The sequence below is a fragment of the Macaca nemestrina genome, chromosome 2 (genome assembly GCF_043159975.1).
Source record: "Macaca nemestrina isolate mMacNem1 chromosome 2, mMacNem.hap1, whole genome shotgun sequence".
Taxonomy (NCBI): Eukaryota; Metazoa; Chordata; class Mammalia; order Primates; family Cercopithecidae; genus Macaca; species Macaca nemestrina.
Window position 1 is genome coordinate 171403548 of NC_092126.1, and position 18123 is coordinate 171421670.

The window sequence follows — 18123 nt, forward strand, 5'->3', positions numbered from 1 at the left end:
ATCTTCAATAAACTCATGGAAGAGAAACACTTGAATATAGCATTTACAACGGCTCATCTCCCCATTAAAAAGGAAGAAAAGTATATGTAGAAATAAATACATTAAAAGGTTTATAAGACCTCTCCACTAAAACCTGCAAATATTTCTGAGAAAATTAAAGACTTAAATAAAAGGAAAGATATAACATACTCATACACAGGGAAAGGCATAAAGATGTCAGTTCTCTCCAAGCTAATTTTTAGATTCAGCACAAACCTAGCCAAAATTCAACCAGTTTTAAAAGAATTTTTAATTGTGAAAATCGACAAGCTGATTCTGAAAAAAGTCAAGATAATGAACAGAAGACTTACCTCTGTTCCAGATGTAAAGCTAAAGTAATACGATGTGATATTGATTTAAGGATAAGAATATACAATAAAATAGTGATTTAGAAAAAGACACACAAATACAGTCATCTGAGATATATATATATATATATATATATATATATATATATACATACAAATAAAACAGACAGTGCATAAGATTAGAGAAATATGATCTTTCCAACAAAAGATGCTGTGTCAATTGGATATCCATGTGGAAAAATTATATATTGTATATTGACCCCTACCTAAGACTGGAGACAAAAACCTATTTCAAATGCATTGAAGATTTAAATGTGAAAGATAAAATACAGCAAAACACAGCTTTTTTTTTTTTTTTTTCCTGAGACAGGCTCTCATTTTGTCACCCAGCCTGGAGTGCAGTGGTGCAAACTCAGCTCACTGCAACCTCTGCCTCCTGGGCTCATGTGATTCTCCCACCTCAGGTTCCTGAGTAGCTGAGACTATAGATATGTACCACTATGCTTGTCTAATTTTTTTTTTTTCTTTTTTTGAGACGGAGTTTCGCTTTTGTTGCCCAGGCTGGAGTGCAATGGCGAGATCTTGGTTCACCGCAACTTCTGTCTCCCAGGTTCAAGCCATTCTTTTGCCTCAGCCTCCCGAGTAGTTGGGATTACAGGCATGCACCACCACCTCAGCTAATTTTGTATTTTTAGTAGAGACGGGGTTTCTCCATGTTGGTCAGGCTGGTCTTGAACTCCCCACCTCAGGTGATCCATCTGCCTCGGCCTCCCAAAGTGCTGGGATTACAGGCGTGAGCCAATGTGCCCGGCCCATGCTTGTCTAATTTTTAAATTTTGTGTAGAAATGAAGTCTCACCATATTGCCACAGCTAGCCTCAAACTCCAGGACTCAAGCAATCCTCCCACCTTGGTCTCCCAAAGTGCAAAATACAGCTTTTAAAAGAAAATATTGTAGAACATCTAAATGACTTTAGTAACCATATAAAAAAGCTTTAGGAGTTCACCCACCACTACACCTGCCTTACATGTAATGATAAAGGGAGTTATTCCAGTTAAAACGAAAGAATGCTAACAACATGAAAATATGAAAGTACAAAACTCACTATAAAGGTAAGAATATAGTTAAATTTAGGATATACTAAATACTATAAAGGTGGCACATAAATTAGACTTAATCCAGTGTAAAAATTTTTTTAAGTATTAAAAATTACTATAACTTCAAAAATTTGGTCATGGAAATAATATGTAAAAGATGTAAACTGTTATATCAATAGCATATGTGGAGGGGTAGAGAAATGAAAATGTAGAGATTAGAATGGTGCTTACTAGGAGATTGAGGATGGAGGAAAAAGGAAATATAGTGATGTTGGTCAAAGGGTACAAACTTTCAGCTGAAAAGGAGCAATAAGTTCTGTAGATCTATTGTGCAACATAGTGACTATAGTTAATAATATAGTGTATATTTGAAAATTCCTAGGAGAATAGATTTTTAAGTGTGTCACCACACAGACAAAAAATAATAAATGCGTGAAGGGATATATATGTTAATTAGCTTGATTTAATTATTCCACAATATATACACATATCAAAACACCACATTGCACACCATAAATATATATATATATATATATATATGGTCAATAAAAAGAATCTCAAACCAATAACCTAATCTTCCACCTTATGAAACTAGAGAAAGAAAAACAAACTGAATTCAAAAAAGCAAAGGAAGGAAACAATAAAGATTACAGCAGATATAGAAGGAGAAATAGAAAATAGAAACAAGCAAAACTGACTAAAAATAGATAATGTGAATATAACTATAACAAGTAAAGAAATTGAGTTGGTAATAAAAAAATTTGTTACAAAAAAGAAGCCACCAGATGGTTTCACTGGTGAATTCTACCAAATGCTTAAAGAGGTAACACAAATTCTTCACAAATCCTAACAATAACAACAAGTAGAAGAGAAGGAAACACTTCTTAGCTCATTTTTTGAGGTCAGTATTACCTGGATACTGAAGCCAGACAAAAAATTCACAAGAAAATACTATTGATCAATATCTCTTGTGACTATAGATGCAAAAATCCTCAGTAAAATACTAGTAAACTAAACTCAGCAGCATATAAAAAAGAAATTTATACGTCGATCAAGTGGGATTTATCTCAGGAATGTAGATTTGGTTCAACAAATGAAAGTCAAGGGAATGCACCATAAGGGAGAAAAGCTTTTGATAATCTCAACACATGCAGACAAAGCAATTGACAAAATCTAACACCTTTATATGAAACATATACTAAAAACACCAAAAAAAAAAAAAAAAAAAAAAACCCTAGTAATAGAAGGAAACTACTTTGAATTAACAAAGGGCATGTATGAAAAACCCATAGCTAACAGCATACTTAATGGTGAAAACAAAGTTTTTCCCTAAGATCAGGAACAAGACAAGAATGTCTGTTCTCCCTACCTCTATTAGACAATGTATTTTAAATTCTAGCCAGGCCAATTAGGCAAGATTTTTTAAAAGGTGAGGGATGGGGTGGGATACTGTTTGGAAAACAAGAAGTATATCTATTTGCAGATGACATGACCCTATATACAGAAACCCCTAAAAATCTACAAAAGGCCTATTAGAGCTAATATTAGGTTGGTGCAAGAGTAGTTGTAGTTTTTGCCATTACTTTTGCACTGTCCTATAAATGAGTTCACCAAGGTTATAGGATACAAGATCAATACAGAAAAATCAGTTGTACTTCTATACACTAGCAACGAACAATGCAAACATAAAATTAAAAAGCCAGTTCCATTGTGATTGCAAAAAAAAAAAAAAAGAATTAAATGACCAGGATTAAGTTTAACAAGAGAAGTGCAACGCAGTCCATTTGCTGATTTTTTTTTTTTTTTAGAATTTGTTGTTGTACTTTTTGCATCTGTAATTTTCATTTGACTTCTCTTTATATAACCTATTTTTTTCCCTGGAACTTTACTTTTTTGCCCAGAGTTTCTATTTTTTCATCTATTTTAATAGTGTTCGTAATTATTAGTATTTGCTGAAATATTTTTATGGTGGCTATGTTAAAATCTTTTTTAGATAATTCTACCATCTGTGTAATCTTGGGGTTGGTGTCTTTTATTGTCCGTTCTCATTCAAGTTGGGATCACCTTGGTTCTTGGTATGATGAGTGATTTTCAATTTCTATTTGGGCATTGCAGATATTATAAGATACTGGATCTTATTTAAATGCCGGGTTTTACCAGGCATCCTCTGACACTGCTCTGGCAGGAGAAGTGGGGTCACCTCTTGTAGGCAAGGTGGAATAAAAGCTCAAGTTCTCTACTTAGTCTTCACTGACACACAGCCGAAGAAGCGGTGTCTTCTTAGTGCTTAGGTAGGAGCGGGGCTTCAGGCTCATCACTAGGTCTCTGATGATAACCCCTGGATGGGAAAGAGAAGGGTGTCCCATTAGTGCTCCCTGCATGGTCTCCACTGATACCATGGGAGGTGGCTTACGTCTATAATCCCAGGACTTTGGGAGGCTGAGGAGAGGATGGCTTGAGGCCAGGAGTTTGAGACCAGCCTGGGCAACATAGCAAGACTCCATCTCTACAAAAAGAATTTAAAAATTAGTCAGGTGTGGTGACATGCCTGTAGAAGTATTCACCCAAATATTTGGGAGGTTCAGGTGTGAGGATTGCTTGAGTCCAGAGGTTTAAGGTAGCAGTGAGCTATGATCATACCACTACATTCCAGCCTGAGTGACAGAGTGAGATCCCATCTCTTAGACAAAAAAAGGAGAATGATTTTGGATTACAAGGATGTCCAGTGTGTGGTCATTGGAGTGTACTGCTAAAGAGAAATACTAGACAACATTTAAATTTCCTGTTTGATATATATATATCTCAATAATATATATATATCAAGTATATATATACATATATCAAGTATATATACACATATATACTTAAGACATATGTATATAAACAAATACATAATGTGGCAAATATTAGGTTTGCAACTTAATTAATTTTTAAATATATATCCACCTATGAACCATAACCCACACACAGATATGTGGTATTTCCAACAATGAGAATCTTTTTTTTTTTTTTGAAACGGTATCTCACTCTGTCTCCCAGGATGGAGTGCAGTGGTGCAATCTCGGCTCACTGCAACCTCCACCTCCTGGGTTCAAGTGATTCTCCTTTCTTAGCCTCCCAGAGCTAGGACTATAGGGCCTGCCACCATACTCGGCTAATTTTTGTATTTTTAGTAGAGACGAGGTTTCACCTTGTTGGTCAGGCTGGTCTCAAACTCCCGACCTCAGGTGATCCACCCTCCTCAGCCTCCCAAAGTGCTGGGATTACAGGCATGAGCCACTGCAACTGGCTGAGAATAGATTTTTTAAAGACCCAAGAAAAGGGGCAGCCTAGCAAGACAGAAACTTTTTCCAATAACTGCTCTACTTTAACCAAACACCACAGTAAAATGTTCACCCTCTCCCCTTACCCACATACCAGCCAAGACTGAGTAGGAAGTTTAAACTTCAACCGTACCATACAAGATGCCAAAACCCTGCCTGTTCCCCCAACCCAACCAGAGCAGTATCAGAAAAGGCCTAGTGGGAGCTGGAACTTTCATAACAACCAGGTCATAAAGAGGCACCCCATGCCTCAGTGGAGACCATGTAGGGAGCCCGAACTTCTACTCCCATCCAGTCAAACAAATTACCTCATGCCTTCTTAGTCAGGGTAGTATCAGAGGAGACCAAATGAAGAGCTGGGAATTTTACCACCATTCACTTATAAACGTGTGGGTCGGGAGAAAGAGATGAAACACAGAGAACAGAACATTAAATACAATTTAAAATAACATTAAGATATTTTATGAGAGTAGGAATATGAAAAGTTGGCTCTATAGTAATAACTAAGTAATTACAATTAAAATATTTTTTACATATTGTGTTTAGAAAAAACGAATGAATATATCATTATTCTTGAAAATTTCCTCACATATATCCCAGAGTGAAAGTTCACCTTGTCATCTTGATTTCATTCTCTTACATGCCCAGAATATCCATTTACTTTTTTCCTAACCCAGCAACCTGCGTCTTCATATCTCTACCACACTATCTTATCCAGGAAACTTCCTTCTAGAGTTCTGGGAAAGCAGTGTCCAACAGCTCTTTGTCAGAAATCCACCGTCCCAAAGCCTTAAATTAACATAATGGTGTAATTTCTGTAGGTTCATTTTCACCCCCTATTTATTTATTTTTTAAAATAAACAAAACAAAACCTTAAGCCCTCAAATGCCTGAGGTATACGGGAGCAATGACGTTGTATTTCATCAACCAATCAAGTCAGAGATTATGGGCCTGAAGCTAACGGGTGCAGACTAGGGGCGAGCTTGGAGCATGTAACTGTCAGTGAGGTTGCAGTTGGTCTGGGCTGTTTGGCTGTGAGCGAAATAGCTGCCCCCCACTTCTCACTTGCACACCACGGGATAGTCCACCTGAGGCTCCGGATGGTGAGCTCTCCAGTCTCTAGTTTCCTTTTCTGGAAGTTGACCTTTCCTACTGGTACTTTCTCTCTCAGTCTCGCCTCCTAGAGGAACAAAGGCTCCCACAGTTTTCCAGCTGCAGATTTGGCCACTCGCTCTTGGAGCTTCCGCCTTTTTTGTGGCAGACTATGAAACACTTTCCCAAAGTTCAGCTAGCCTCTCGGTTTGAACTTCTATCCCCTAGCCGCTTGCCCTCCTCCATTATGCTTTTTACATGAACTCTTTGTGAACTATCCAGTAACATGTGTTCCCTTTGCGTTACTGAAACTGAAAAGTCCAGCCCCTGGGGAAAGCTCACTGGTTCAGGGAATCGCCTCAGGTGTGTGGAGCTGATCCTGAGCCGGATGAAGGGCTCATTCTGAGTGCAGGGGCATTAGGAGGGCAATAACCCACCCACCTTCAGAGTCAGTAAGATGTCAGCGATGTGTGGTGCGAGAGTTTACTAAGGAGACAGTCCAGCCCCAGGTACCAAAATAAATTAAACCAGTAAGCATGAGCTTTGTAGTTGTGAAGATTACTGAGACCCCACAGTGCCCTCTTCAGGATGCTTTCTTCAACGAATTCTTGCAAACCCTTCCATTGTGAAGGAAGAAAGACTGTTTCCATGTTCAGGAACACGGTAAATTAATATGACTTCCGGTTCATGAGACAACATTTCTCAATGTTGGCTGACTGACAAGGACAAATTCACGTCATTTTTGAGAGAGCAGTCATTAGTTTCCTCCACACACAAAGAGAATTAAGATTTTAGCTAACATGTTTATATATATTTGTGTGTGTATGTGTGTGTGTATATATATAATTTTTTTTACATACATATAATTTTTTTAATGGAGTCTCACTCTGTCACCCAGGCTGGAGTGCAGTGGCGCAATCTGGGCTCACTGCAATCTCCGCCTCTTCAATCAATTATCCTGCCTCAGCCTCCCACGTAGCTGGGATTATAGGCACGTGCCACCACACCTGGCTAATTTTTTTTTTTTTTTTTTAATTTTTAGTAGAGACAGTTTCACAGTTTTGTCCAGACTTGTCTCGAACTCCTGATCTCAAGTGATCCATCCGCCTAGGCCTCCCAAAGTGCTGGGATTACAGGCGTGAGCCACTGTGCCCAGTCAGCTAACTTACTGATAAATTAATGCGGAGGACCTTTGTGATAACCAGTATTTTTTTCCTTAATGAGATTTGGACTCACAGACTTTTACAAAGCTGTCAAAAGTCAGCTTAAGATGAAGAGTTTTAATTACATTGAAAGCCTGTTTATTCTCATCGCTATTTCTTTACCCATACATTTAACATATTAAGCTACAGTAATGCTAGTATTTTAAAAACTATTTTAAAATGACATCTATTCTGAAATAAAGATTTCTTATGAGATTTTGGAGTAGGGGTTGGGGAAGCCAAATGGTATTTATCACATATGCATAGCCAGAGAGATAAATTGTGTTGAATTTGATCATCTGTATCTCTGAATTTAAGAGTAAACAGGATTTGTGGTAATTTTATTATTATTAATGTGATTATAATTTAACTTTTATGTTCTAGGGTACATGTGCAGGTTTGTTATGGGGATTTGTTGTGCAAATTATTTAATCACCCAGCTATTAAGCCTGGTACCCATTAGTTATTTTTCCTGATCCTCTCTCTCCTCTCACCATCCACCCTTAAGTAGGCCCCAGTGTGTTCCCCTCTATGTGTCCACGTGTTCTCAATATTTAGCTCCCACTTATAAGTGAGAACATGCAGTATTCGGTTTTCTGTTCCTGCATTAGTTTGCTAAGAATAATGGCTTCCAGCTCCATCCATGTTCCTACAAAGGACATGATCTCATTCTTTTTTATGGCTGCATAATATTTCATGGTGTATATGTGCCACATTTACTTTATCTAGTCTACCATTGATGGTCATTTGGGTTGATTTCATGACTTTGCTTTTGTGAATAGTGCTGCCATGAATGTACACGTGCATGTGTCTTTATGATAGAACAGTTTACAGTTCTTTGTGTTTATACCCTGTAATGGGATTGCTGGGTCAAATGGTAGATCTGTTTTTAGGTCTTTGAGGAATCACCACACTGTTTTCCACAGTGGTTGAACTAATTTACATTCCCACCAACAGTGTATAGGCATTCTTTTTTCTCCACAACCTTACCAGCATCTGTTATTTTTTGACTTTTCAATAGTAGCCATTTTGACTGGTGTGAAATGCCACCTTCCTTGTGGTTTTGGTTTGCATTTCTCTAACGATCAGTGATGTTAAGCTTTTTATCATATGCTTGTTGGCAGCATTTATGTCTTCCTTTTAGAAGTGTCTTGTCCTTTGCCTACTTTTTAATGGGGTTGTTTGTTTTTTCTTGTAGATTATTTTAAGTTCCTTATAGATGCTGGATATTAGACCTTTGTCGGAAGCATAGTTTGCAAAAATTTTCTCCCATTCTGTAGGTTATCTGTTTACTCTGTTGATAGTTTGTTTTGCTGTGCAGTAGCTCTTTAGTTTAATTAGATTCCCATTTGTTAATTTTTGCTTTTGTTGTGATTGCTTTTGATGTTTTTGTCATGAAACCTTAGCCCACTCTTATGTTGAGAATAATGTTGCCATTACCAGTCCCTACAAAAACACACTTAAGTACACAGACCAATGACACTATAAAGCAAGCACACAGTCAAGTCTGCATAATAACCAGCTAACATCATGCTGACAAGATTGAATCCACGTATATCAATACTAACCTTGAAAGTTTAATTGGGTTAACTACCCCAATTAAAAGGCACAGAGTAGCAGGATGAATAAAGAACCCAGACCCTATGGTAGGCTGTCTTCAAGACACTCATCTTACATGCAGGATCAAAAGAAATGGATGGAGGAAAATCTACCAAGCAAATGTAAAACAGAAAAAAGCAAGGGTTGCAATCCTAATTTCAGACAAAACAGACTTTAAACCAGTAAAGATTTAAAAACAAAAAACAAAACAAAAAAAAGGGAATAACATAATGGTAAAGGGTTCAATTCAACAATACCTAACTATTCTAAATATATATCCACTCACATAGGAACACCCAGATTCATAAAGCAAGTTCTTAGAGACTTTCAAAGAGACTGACACTCCCACACAACAATAGTGGGAGACTTCAACATTCTACTACAGTTTTAGACAGATCATCAAGGCAGAAAATTAACAAAAACATATTCAGGGCCTAAACTCAGCACTGGCTCAAATGAACCTGATAGACATCTACAGAACTCTTCACTCAAAAACAAAAGAGTATACATTCTTCTCATCACCGCATGATACATACTCTAAAATCAACCATGTGGTCAAACAAAGAACACTCATCAGCAAATGCAAAAGAATTGAAATCACAATAACCACTCTATCAGACCACAGCACAATTTTATTATTTTCTGAAAAAAATTTATTATAATTGAATGTGTAAAATTTTAAATAATTTTAGAAATGATAAAAATGCTCATGGGAACATGTATTCCTAATTTGGAAAACAATAGACTTCTTAACTATATTAAATTCAGAAAGCATGTAGGAATGTATAACTGTGGTACAGAAAACAGTTTTCCTTATTTCTTCTAGCCTGTATACTCGAGGATGGTTAGTCTTGGCATAAGAGTGGGCAAGTTAGGAGGTGACATTGCCAATATTTTTCTCAACAGTTTGATGTTAAGAGCAAATATTACCAATTGACCAAAATGTTCTTTCCTAAAGGCAGGGGCTTCCCCTGGAGCAGTGTTTCTAAACACTGTTTGCTCATTAGAATCACTGGAAAACTTTTAGAGTTGCCAATACTTAGGCTGCACCCCAGATGAATTAAATTAACCTTGGAGGGTGGGCACCAAGGCATCAGTATTTTCTAAAACTTGCCACATGATTCCATGTGTGGCCAAGGTTGAGAATCTCTGTTAAGAGACATAGCTGAGCTCACTCTTCTCTGTCACTTACATTACATTCGAGATCTTCAGGTCTACCTACAGTTCTTGATATGTTTAGGTAATGTTAAAGAATTTAGAAATCCTTTGAGGAAAACAACCAAACACAAAACCCAAAACAGCCCCCAAATCCAGGAAGTGATCTGATACTGAGACAGGACTCAGTATGTTGCTCCAAGCTGGCCTTAGGCTCATAGCTGGGCCAATGTTGTTCTCCTCTTTGACATAAATGATCCCACAGAACATCAACATCAGACAAAGTCACTCCAAACCTTAGCAAAATAAGACACAAAGGTTGTTGTGCAATCTATACAACACCAACCACCCTCACTCTCAGCTAAATGAGTGACTGCTGCTTCTGTGCCCATTACAGTTTATCTTAGCTCTAGTCCACCCTCTTTATAGTAAAGTTTTATTGAAATACTCAATCACAGAATTGTCCTCACTTTCTGACAGCACCCTATCAAAACTGAACCCTCACTTCCATACACCTTTTCCAAAATTACCCAAAGTGCAGATGCTCTAATAGGTTATTTCTAACACTCTTTTGCAGATATACCCCATGGTTTCCCATGGTGAGTCATCTCCTTCACTGCAGCAAATAAATAATAAACAAAACTTGTTGACTACAGATGTATTTCTGGTAGCATTTGGCTGAAGGACATTGACAGCTTTTCTCACAAAACCTCACCAAGAATACTGAAAAGAAGCTGGCTTTGAGACTAAATATTGAGCAATGTTGTCTTTGAATTGAGTGAATCACAGTGGTTGCTAACCTTGGCTGGGTTAAATTAAAATTACCTAAAGAGCCCAGACTGCAAACCAGACTGAATTAAATCAGAATCTCTGAAGATAGGATGTAGGCACCAGTATCATTATAGCTCCTTAGGTAGTTCCAAAAAATAATAAATATAGGGAGAGAAATTACATAAACTAGAAAATTACAGATTTGAAAACTGAGGCCAGTGGTGTTGAAGTAAGTTACCCTGAGTCTTTCAACCTACAAGCAGAAGCCCATCAGACCTATGAATGCAAGCAGTCTGACTGCAGATTCTGAAATTTTTTTTAGAGACAAGGTATCGCTTTGTCACCCAGGTTGGAATGCAGTGGCATGATCATAGTTCACTGCAGCCTTGAATGCCTGGGCTCAAAACAATGTCCCCCACCCCCTCAGCCTCCTGAGTAGCTAGGACATAGGTGAACACCACACTGAGCAAAGTTTTTTATTTTTTGTGGTAATGGAGGCTTGCTGTGTTGCCCAGTCTGGTCTTGAATTCCTGGCCTCAAAGGATCCTCCCATCTTAGCCTCCCAAAATGTTGGGATTATAGGCATGGGCCACTATGCCAGCCTGAGAATGCACTTTTACCTTAGTGGTAATACGTTACAACCTTTGTGAATGTTACCTATAAGGCTTTTGATGCTGGTGATACAATAATAAGAGGAAAACAGCACAAAATATAATCATAAAAGGATGAGCCCAACAACCCTAATAAAACCTGTAAGAGCCACTAGATATGATTCGGGGTCATTTCTTTTCTGCTTTTGAAATACTTGTTTACATATTTATTTCAGGAAGTGTTCACAATAAACGTGTATTTATTTATTTTCCCCTTCAAAATATTGTTTTATAATAAAAAATAACACATAAGGAAACATATATATATATCACATATATATGTATATGATGTGTGTGTGTGTGCGCATGTGTGTATGAAACTGAAAAACAAATTGCCAGATTATGAGATGAATTATAATTTATTTATTTATTTATTTATTTTTGAGATGGAGTCTCCCTCTGTCACCCAGGCTAGACTGCTGTGGCGTGATCTTGGCTCACTGCAAGCTCTGCCTCTCAGGTTCATGCCATTCTCCTGCCTCAGCCTCCCAGGTAGCTGGGACTACAGGCGCCGGCCACCACACCCGGCTAATTTTTTGTATTTTTAGTAGAGACTGAGTTTCACTGTAGTCAGGATGGTCTCGATCTCCTGACCTCGTGATCTGCCTGTCTCGGCCTCCCAAAGTGTTGGGATTACAGACGTGAGCCACTGCGCCCGGCCAGGAATTATAATTTCTTATCAAGGCAGCCATATGAGATGCTGATAGAAGGCACTAAAAAATGTCAAGCTACCATTATGAGAGATGGAATCATAATATCCTGTGTGAAATATAAGACCTTGATGTAAAACTTTCCTTTCCCTGGGAAGCAGACGAGATTACCTGACTGTGGTTAACTGTCTATTGCTTCAAACTCTTATCAAGGCCCCTCTTGTTCCTCTTCCAATAAGTAACAAAGAAATAGAACATATAACAATTTCCCTGATTTAAGAAAGTTTTTTTGGTTTTAATATTTTTCTTACATTCTTGGTTGCTATATACACATATAAATTTAGAGAACACCTGGCCTGTCAGTGTCCCAAATGAGATTAAAGGAGGCTGTGATTGGACATCATCATGATTTATTAATTTCTGTCTGGATAAAACAACAAAAGCGATCCAAATATTTTTCCCAGGTTTCCCTCCTACTTTGAAATAGCCGTCAGAACATGCTTCCAGGGGCTTAGATAATCTGAGGACAAAACCCTTTGTTGTCCGTCCACAGAACTAAGTAACCTGCACCAGCTTGTGGTTCCAATGACCACAATGGTGAGTGTGAATGGTTAGATGGAGAATCCTTCTTTCAGACGGTTGGATGGATTCAGGGTAGGTAACAACTGAGTAGTGCTTGGCATTATAAGTGAACATAAGGTAACACTGGTAGTCTCTATCACTTGGGGTTCTGACTTTTTTATTACATTAACTTGAAAGCATCGTATAAGGGAGAGGCATCCCTAAATTTGGCAGACCATGAGAAATCACTAGAACTAATTAAAAGAGAATAGGGCTTTTTTTCTTTTTTAGAAAATTATTACAAGGCCACCGAGAAGGCAAATCTTATGTTTCTTAGATTCAGATGGACTGTGAAAAACGACAAGATGGATGATGATACAGACATTGTTTCTGACATCAATCTTCAGAAAAATGTTTCTAGCACGTGGCTGGAATATTTAAGGAGTTTATTTTTCAGTGCTCCTGATGACCTCCCTGAAATCATTCTAACATTGTCTTTGATCAGCACCATTGGAGGTAAGTATCACTCTCTCTTTATCTGAGTTTATTCTTCAGGTACGTCTTATAAATGCTACCATATAGAATTAAGGAAAGTAGAAGTAATAGGATATAATTTTGTCCTCAAACTTATATCTTTATATCAATATTTTCAATCAAATGAATCCAATAATAATTTGCTCCTATGGAGAGACATGTAGAATCTGATTTTCATAACATTCACCCTATTGGGTTCAAAGTGTTCATTCATACTTTCTTACTTGCTATGTCAGGGTTAGGTTTCAGTGAAGGAGACAATTGAAGAAAACAGGTAGAAAATCACGGGTTAGGGCAGGGTGTTCCATAGGTTTTGTCCAAGTTATAAATTATGCCTGCTATTTTGAGAAGAAAAGAACATGGTATAAACAAAAAGAAAACACTTTTTGCACTTTCTTTGACCTGATTAGGGACTGTATTACAAAGAAGCAGAAAAAAATTAAATGAAAGCAAATGTTATGATATTACTTATTGCACTTTTATAACAATAATACACAAAGTTAAATATTTGTTATGGGCTTTTTAATGTGTAATAAGAAACTAGTTTTTTTTCACAGTATTATAAAATTTTATTTCAAAGCTTTTGATATAGCAACACATAAAAGCAATATGAAAACTAAATGTCAGGCCAGGTGCAGTGGTTCACACCTGTAATACTAACGCTTTGGGAGGCTGAGATGGGCAGATCACTTGAGTCCAGCAGTTCAAGACCAGTCCCATGAACATGGCAAAACCTGGTCTCAACAACAACCAAAAATTGGCTGCATGTGTTAGCAGGCACCAGCAGTCCCACCTACTCAGGAGGCTGAGGTAGGAGGACCGCCTGAGCCAGGAGGTGGATATTGCAGTGAGCCAAGATCATGCCACTGCACTCCAGCCTGGGTGACAGAGCGAGATCCTATCTCAAAAAAAAAAAGTAAATGTTAAATTATAACTGAATGCCAGAAGGAAAAATACAGCTGTTTGTAGACTTGATGTGCATATTTACATCTGGTTAAATATGCAGGCTCCCTAGCTTGTTTTACATGCAAGGAGTCCTGGCTTTGAGCATGCAAGCTGAAATTATGCAATGTAATCTTAATCTTTGCAAAAATTTATGGTTGTTTTGTGACTTTTAAGTTTGCTAGATTAAAAACTCTCCTGGCTGGGCACGGCGGCTGATGCCTGTAATCCCAGCACTGTAGGAGGCGGAGGCGGGCAGATTGCTTGAGCTCAGGAGCTCAGGACTGCCCTGGGCAACATGGCAAAATCCTGTCTCTACTAAAAACACAAAAAAAATTAGCCTGGAGTGGTGGTGCACACCTATGGTCCCAGCTACTTGGGGGGCTGAGGTGGGAGGATGGGTCCAGCTCCGGAGGCGAAGGTTGCAGTGAGCAGAGGTCAGACCTCTGCCCTCCAGCCTTGGTGATACAGCAGCACACCCTCTCAAAACAAAAGAAACCTCTCCTGCTGTTGTCTATAAATATTTTTCAGGAGATCGAGACCATCCTGGCTAACACGGTGAAACCCCGTCTCTACTAAAAATACAAAAAATTAGCCGGGCGTGGTGGCGGGCGCCTGTAGTCCCAGCTACCTGGGAGGCTGAGGCAGGAGAATGGCATGAACCCGGGAAGCGGAGCTTGCAGTGAGCCAAGATCGCGCCACTGCAGTCCAGCCTGGGCAACAGAGCGAGACTTCATCTAAAAAACAAACAAATAAATAAATAAATAAAAATTTAAAAATTGTATTTTTTTCTAATAATGTAAAACTAATATTTATATAGTATACTAAATTTTAGTAATTTAAAATATTAGAAACATTGAAACACTAAAACGTTTCTTTATACTTTTATCAAGAGTAGTTTGAACAATGCTTGTCTTATATAACTTAACTGGTGAGCATCTTTTCTATGCCTTGGCAAATTGTCTCACTCCTTCTTAGCTTTGAGTCAGCTTTCAAAAGTTTATCCTTTGCATTTTCAATGTAATGAAGTATACGAGAGCTCCTTTAATGTGAAGTTTTTTGCTGGCATCACTTTCTGAGACATGGTCGTTCTTTAAGTCACAACCACTTTCTTAATTTATGTCTATGCATTTGACTTTGCTAAATTCCTCTGGCTACATATCTAAAACTGCCTCTTGAACAGCAGCAGCGTTAACATTCCCGTAGTCAGCTATATCTTCTGTAATATTCCATCCGAAGCTTTGCAGCTTCATGAGATAGCTTAACGTCAATTCATGCCGACTTCTGAAATGATGAACCCAGCTTTTACTGGTAGTAATATATTCTCTTTCAGTCTTCTTGTCATTACCATTTTCTTTCAATGCAGTAACTAAGGTTATCACTTTGGCCTGAATGCTAGTCAAATTGATTGGGATTTGTTTTTGATTAATCTTCAATCCAAACAAGTAAATGTTCCATTTCAACCACAAGCAGCTTTCTGTTCCCAGTGCAATTAAAACTGAAAGACACTGAAGCAACTTAACCTTTTTACATTTATCAGCCTTTTAAAATAGGTTTGTATTACAGTTTCATGCAGGTCTGAGTCTCAACCTATCTTTGCTTTGCTGTCACCACTTTCAAATCTAATCACATCCAATTTCACTTCCAGCATTATCACTTTTCTTTGCTGCCCTGTTCTTTGCTAACCAATTACCTCTTTTGATTATCCATTTTTGTAAATGGTCATGAGTTTAATCTTTGGGGTCGAGGAGGCAACACTACTAGCCACTTTGTGCTTTGCTATCTGTGCATGAACTGATGATCAGTAATGAATCACCAACAAACTTTGAAAGAAGTAATGTAATTGAAGACTGATCATGATGCACATTTTTTTTTTTTTTTTTTTTTTTTTTTTTTTTGCACAATGGTTTATGGAATAAAGAGCTAGCAGCAAAATTTATGCAAGTTTTCCCAATACTGTGGTCATGGAAATATTAACCACATTGTTGGACTGGTTTTATTTAACTTTACTGTGGTAACTGATATTTATGCATATTGGAACTGTGCAAAGCAAGGACTGCCTGTATCTAAAAAAAGAAAAACTCCTTATTAGTTCACAAAACAGTTAACTTTTAATCCAATTTAGTTAACTACTATCCAAGCCTAATCCTGAATCAAATAAAAACTGAACTGCTCACAGGAGTTAGAAAAATGTTTGGCGAGAATTTAATGCAGAATTCTTCAAATTAGGATTTGCATAGCACAAAGACATTCTAGTTTATTTTTAGAGATAGGGTTTTGCTCTGTTGCCCAGTGTGGTGGCAATAATCACAAATCACTGCAGCTTCAACACCTGGGATGCAAGTAATCCTCCCATCTCAGCCTTCCCAGCAGCTAGGACAGGTACACACCACCATGCCTCGTTAATTATTTTATTTTTTTGTAGAGACAGAGTCTCATTTTGTTGCCAAGACTAATCTGGAACTCCTGGCCTCAAGGAATCCTTCTGCTTTGGCCACCCAAAGTGCAAGGATCACAGGCATGAGCCTCCATGGCCAGTCGACATTCCTTTGGGGATTCAGATCCCCTCCCCTCATTTCAACAGTCTTGAGGTCTGCCAAGAGTAAAGCTGTAGACAAAACAATCATCACAAGGCACACGACTGTAACTTTTTCCATAGCAGCCAGTACCATGTTTACACCTCAGTAAAACAGTAGCATCCATTCCATTAATGTTGTTTTAGTTTGTTTCTGAATGCATTTATTTCACAAATCTGTTTGTTAGGGGCTATAAACAAAATTTGTATCGACTTTTATGTTTATGTATATTTACAAAATAGAAAATTAAGTCAGCATTAATTTAAGTTATCATGAATGGTCACAAGAATTTTTCCCCTCTATAAGGGGTGGATATTCAAGGAGACTTCAAAAAGTTTGTGGAAAAATGGAATTAAAAGTATAAACTATATTTCTAAACATTAGCTTGAAAAGATAAAAGTATAAGCTATATTTCTAAACATTAGCTTGATCGAGTTCAAGACACTTTTGTAAGGGATAATACCAGCTATTTAGTCCATCGTAAAGAACAGAGAGTTCTGGGAATTTAACCACATCAATGCAGCTTTTTTTTTTTTTTTCCATTATTAACTGAAGAAAAATGTACTGCCTTTAAAAAAATTATTAAGATTAGGAAACAAAAAGTCCCAAGGTGCCAAACCGGGACTATAGGGTGGATGCCTAGTGATTTCCATCAAAACACTCACAAAATTGTCCTTGTTTGATGAGAGGGATGAGCAGGAGCTTTGCTGTGGTGAAGAACTCTCTGGTGAAGCTTTCTCCAGCATTTTTCTGCTAAAGCTTTGGCTAAATTTCTCAAAACACTCTCATAATAAGCAGTTGTTACCATTCTTGGGCACTACAGAAAGTCAACAAGCAAAATGCCTTGAGCATCCAAAAGCTGTTGCCATGACCTTTGCTCTCAACCAGTCCACTTGTAGTTTGAACTACTTCTGCATCTTGGTAACCATTGTTTACTTGCACTTTGTCTTCCGGATCACACTGGTAAAGCCATGTTTCCTCTCCTGTTACAAGTTTTCAATGAAATGCTTCAAGATCATGATCCCATTTATTTAAAATTTCCACCGAAAGGTCTGCTCTTGTCTGTAGCTGATCTGGGTGCAATGGTTTTTGTACCTCTCAGGTGTAAAGTTTGCTGAACTTTTCCAGTCAGAATTGTGTAAGGTGAACCAACTGAGATGTCTATGGTGTTGGCTATCATTTCTGCTGTTAATTGTTGGTTTTCTTCAATTAGGCCATCAACTAGATTAATTTTTTTCTCATAAACTGATGTGGATGATCTGCCACTGTGGGCTTCTTCTTCAACATTACCTTATCTCTTCTTAAAACTAATTATCCATTTGTAAACTGATCTCTTTGGAGCATTGTCTCCATAAACTTTTCATAAAGCATCAATTAAGTCACCTTTCTTCCACCCAAGTGTCAACATAAATTTGATGTTTGTTCTTGCTTCAATTTTAGCAGAATTCATATTCCTCTTTTCAAACCAATGTCTTATTCTTCTTAGTGCTTAAAACTGTATCCTTATGATACAAATCTTCAACGTCTTGATCAAATAAATATGACAAATGATGTTCTGTAAGAAAAACACTCTTCACTTTTATTCCTTCCCTGCATATTTTGAGTAATTATCTTCCAAGACCCA

General features: G+C 37.6%; 1 protein-coding gene and 1 long non-coding RNA gene across 9 annotated transcripts in view; one reads left to right on the plus strand and one right to left on the minus strand.

The window, feature by feature from the left end:
- Positions 1–3453: 3453 nt before the first annotated feature.
- On the minus strand, positions 3454–4997 carry LOC105470403 (uncharacterized). The gene is made up of 2 exons (XR_980490.3): positions 4862–4997; positions 3454–3782 (listed from the first exon to the last, which is right to left on the minus strand). It is a non-coding gene; the product is annotated as an uncharacterized lncRNA (long non-coding RNA).
- A 716-nt stretch (positions 4998–5713) lies between these two features.
- The window catches only part of LOC105470402 (solute carrier family 9 member C1), a 134916-nt gene continuing 122506 nt past the window's right edge, over positions 5714–18123 (plus strand). For 3 of the 8 annotated variants that reach the window (XM_024789314.2, XM_024789317.2, XM_024789315.2), the window contains exon 1: positions 12766–12963. In XM_024789314.2, the coding sequence (XP_024645082.2) occupies positions 12774–12963 (190 nt within the window). In that variant the 5' untranslated portion in view covers positions 12766–12773. Of the gene's footprint in view, positions 5871–5925; positions 6369–12764; positions 12964–18123 lie in introns of those variants that run through there. The other 5 variants (XM_071092429.1, XM_024789316.2, XM_011722371.3 and 2 more) reach the window with 4 other exon arrangements.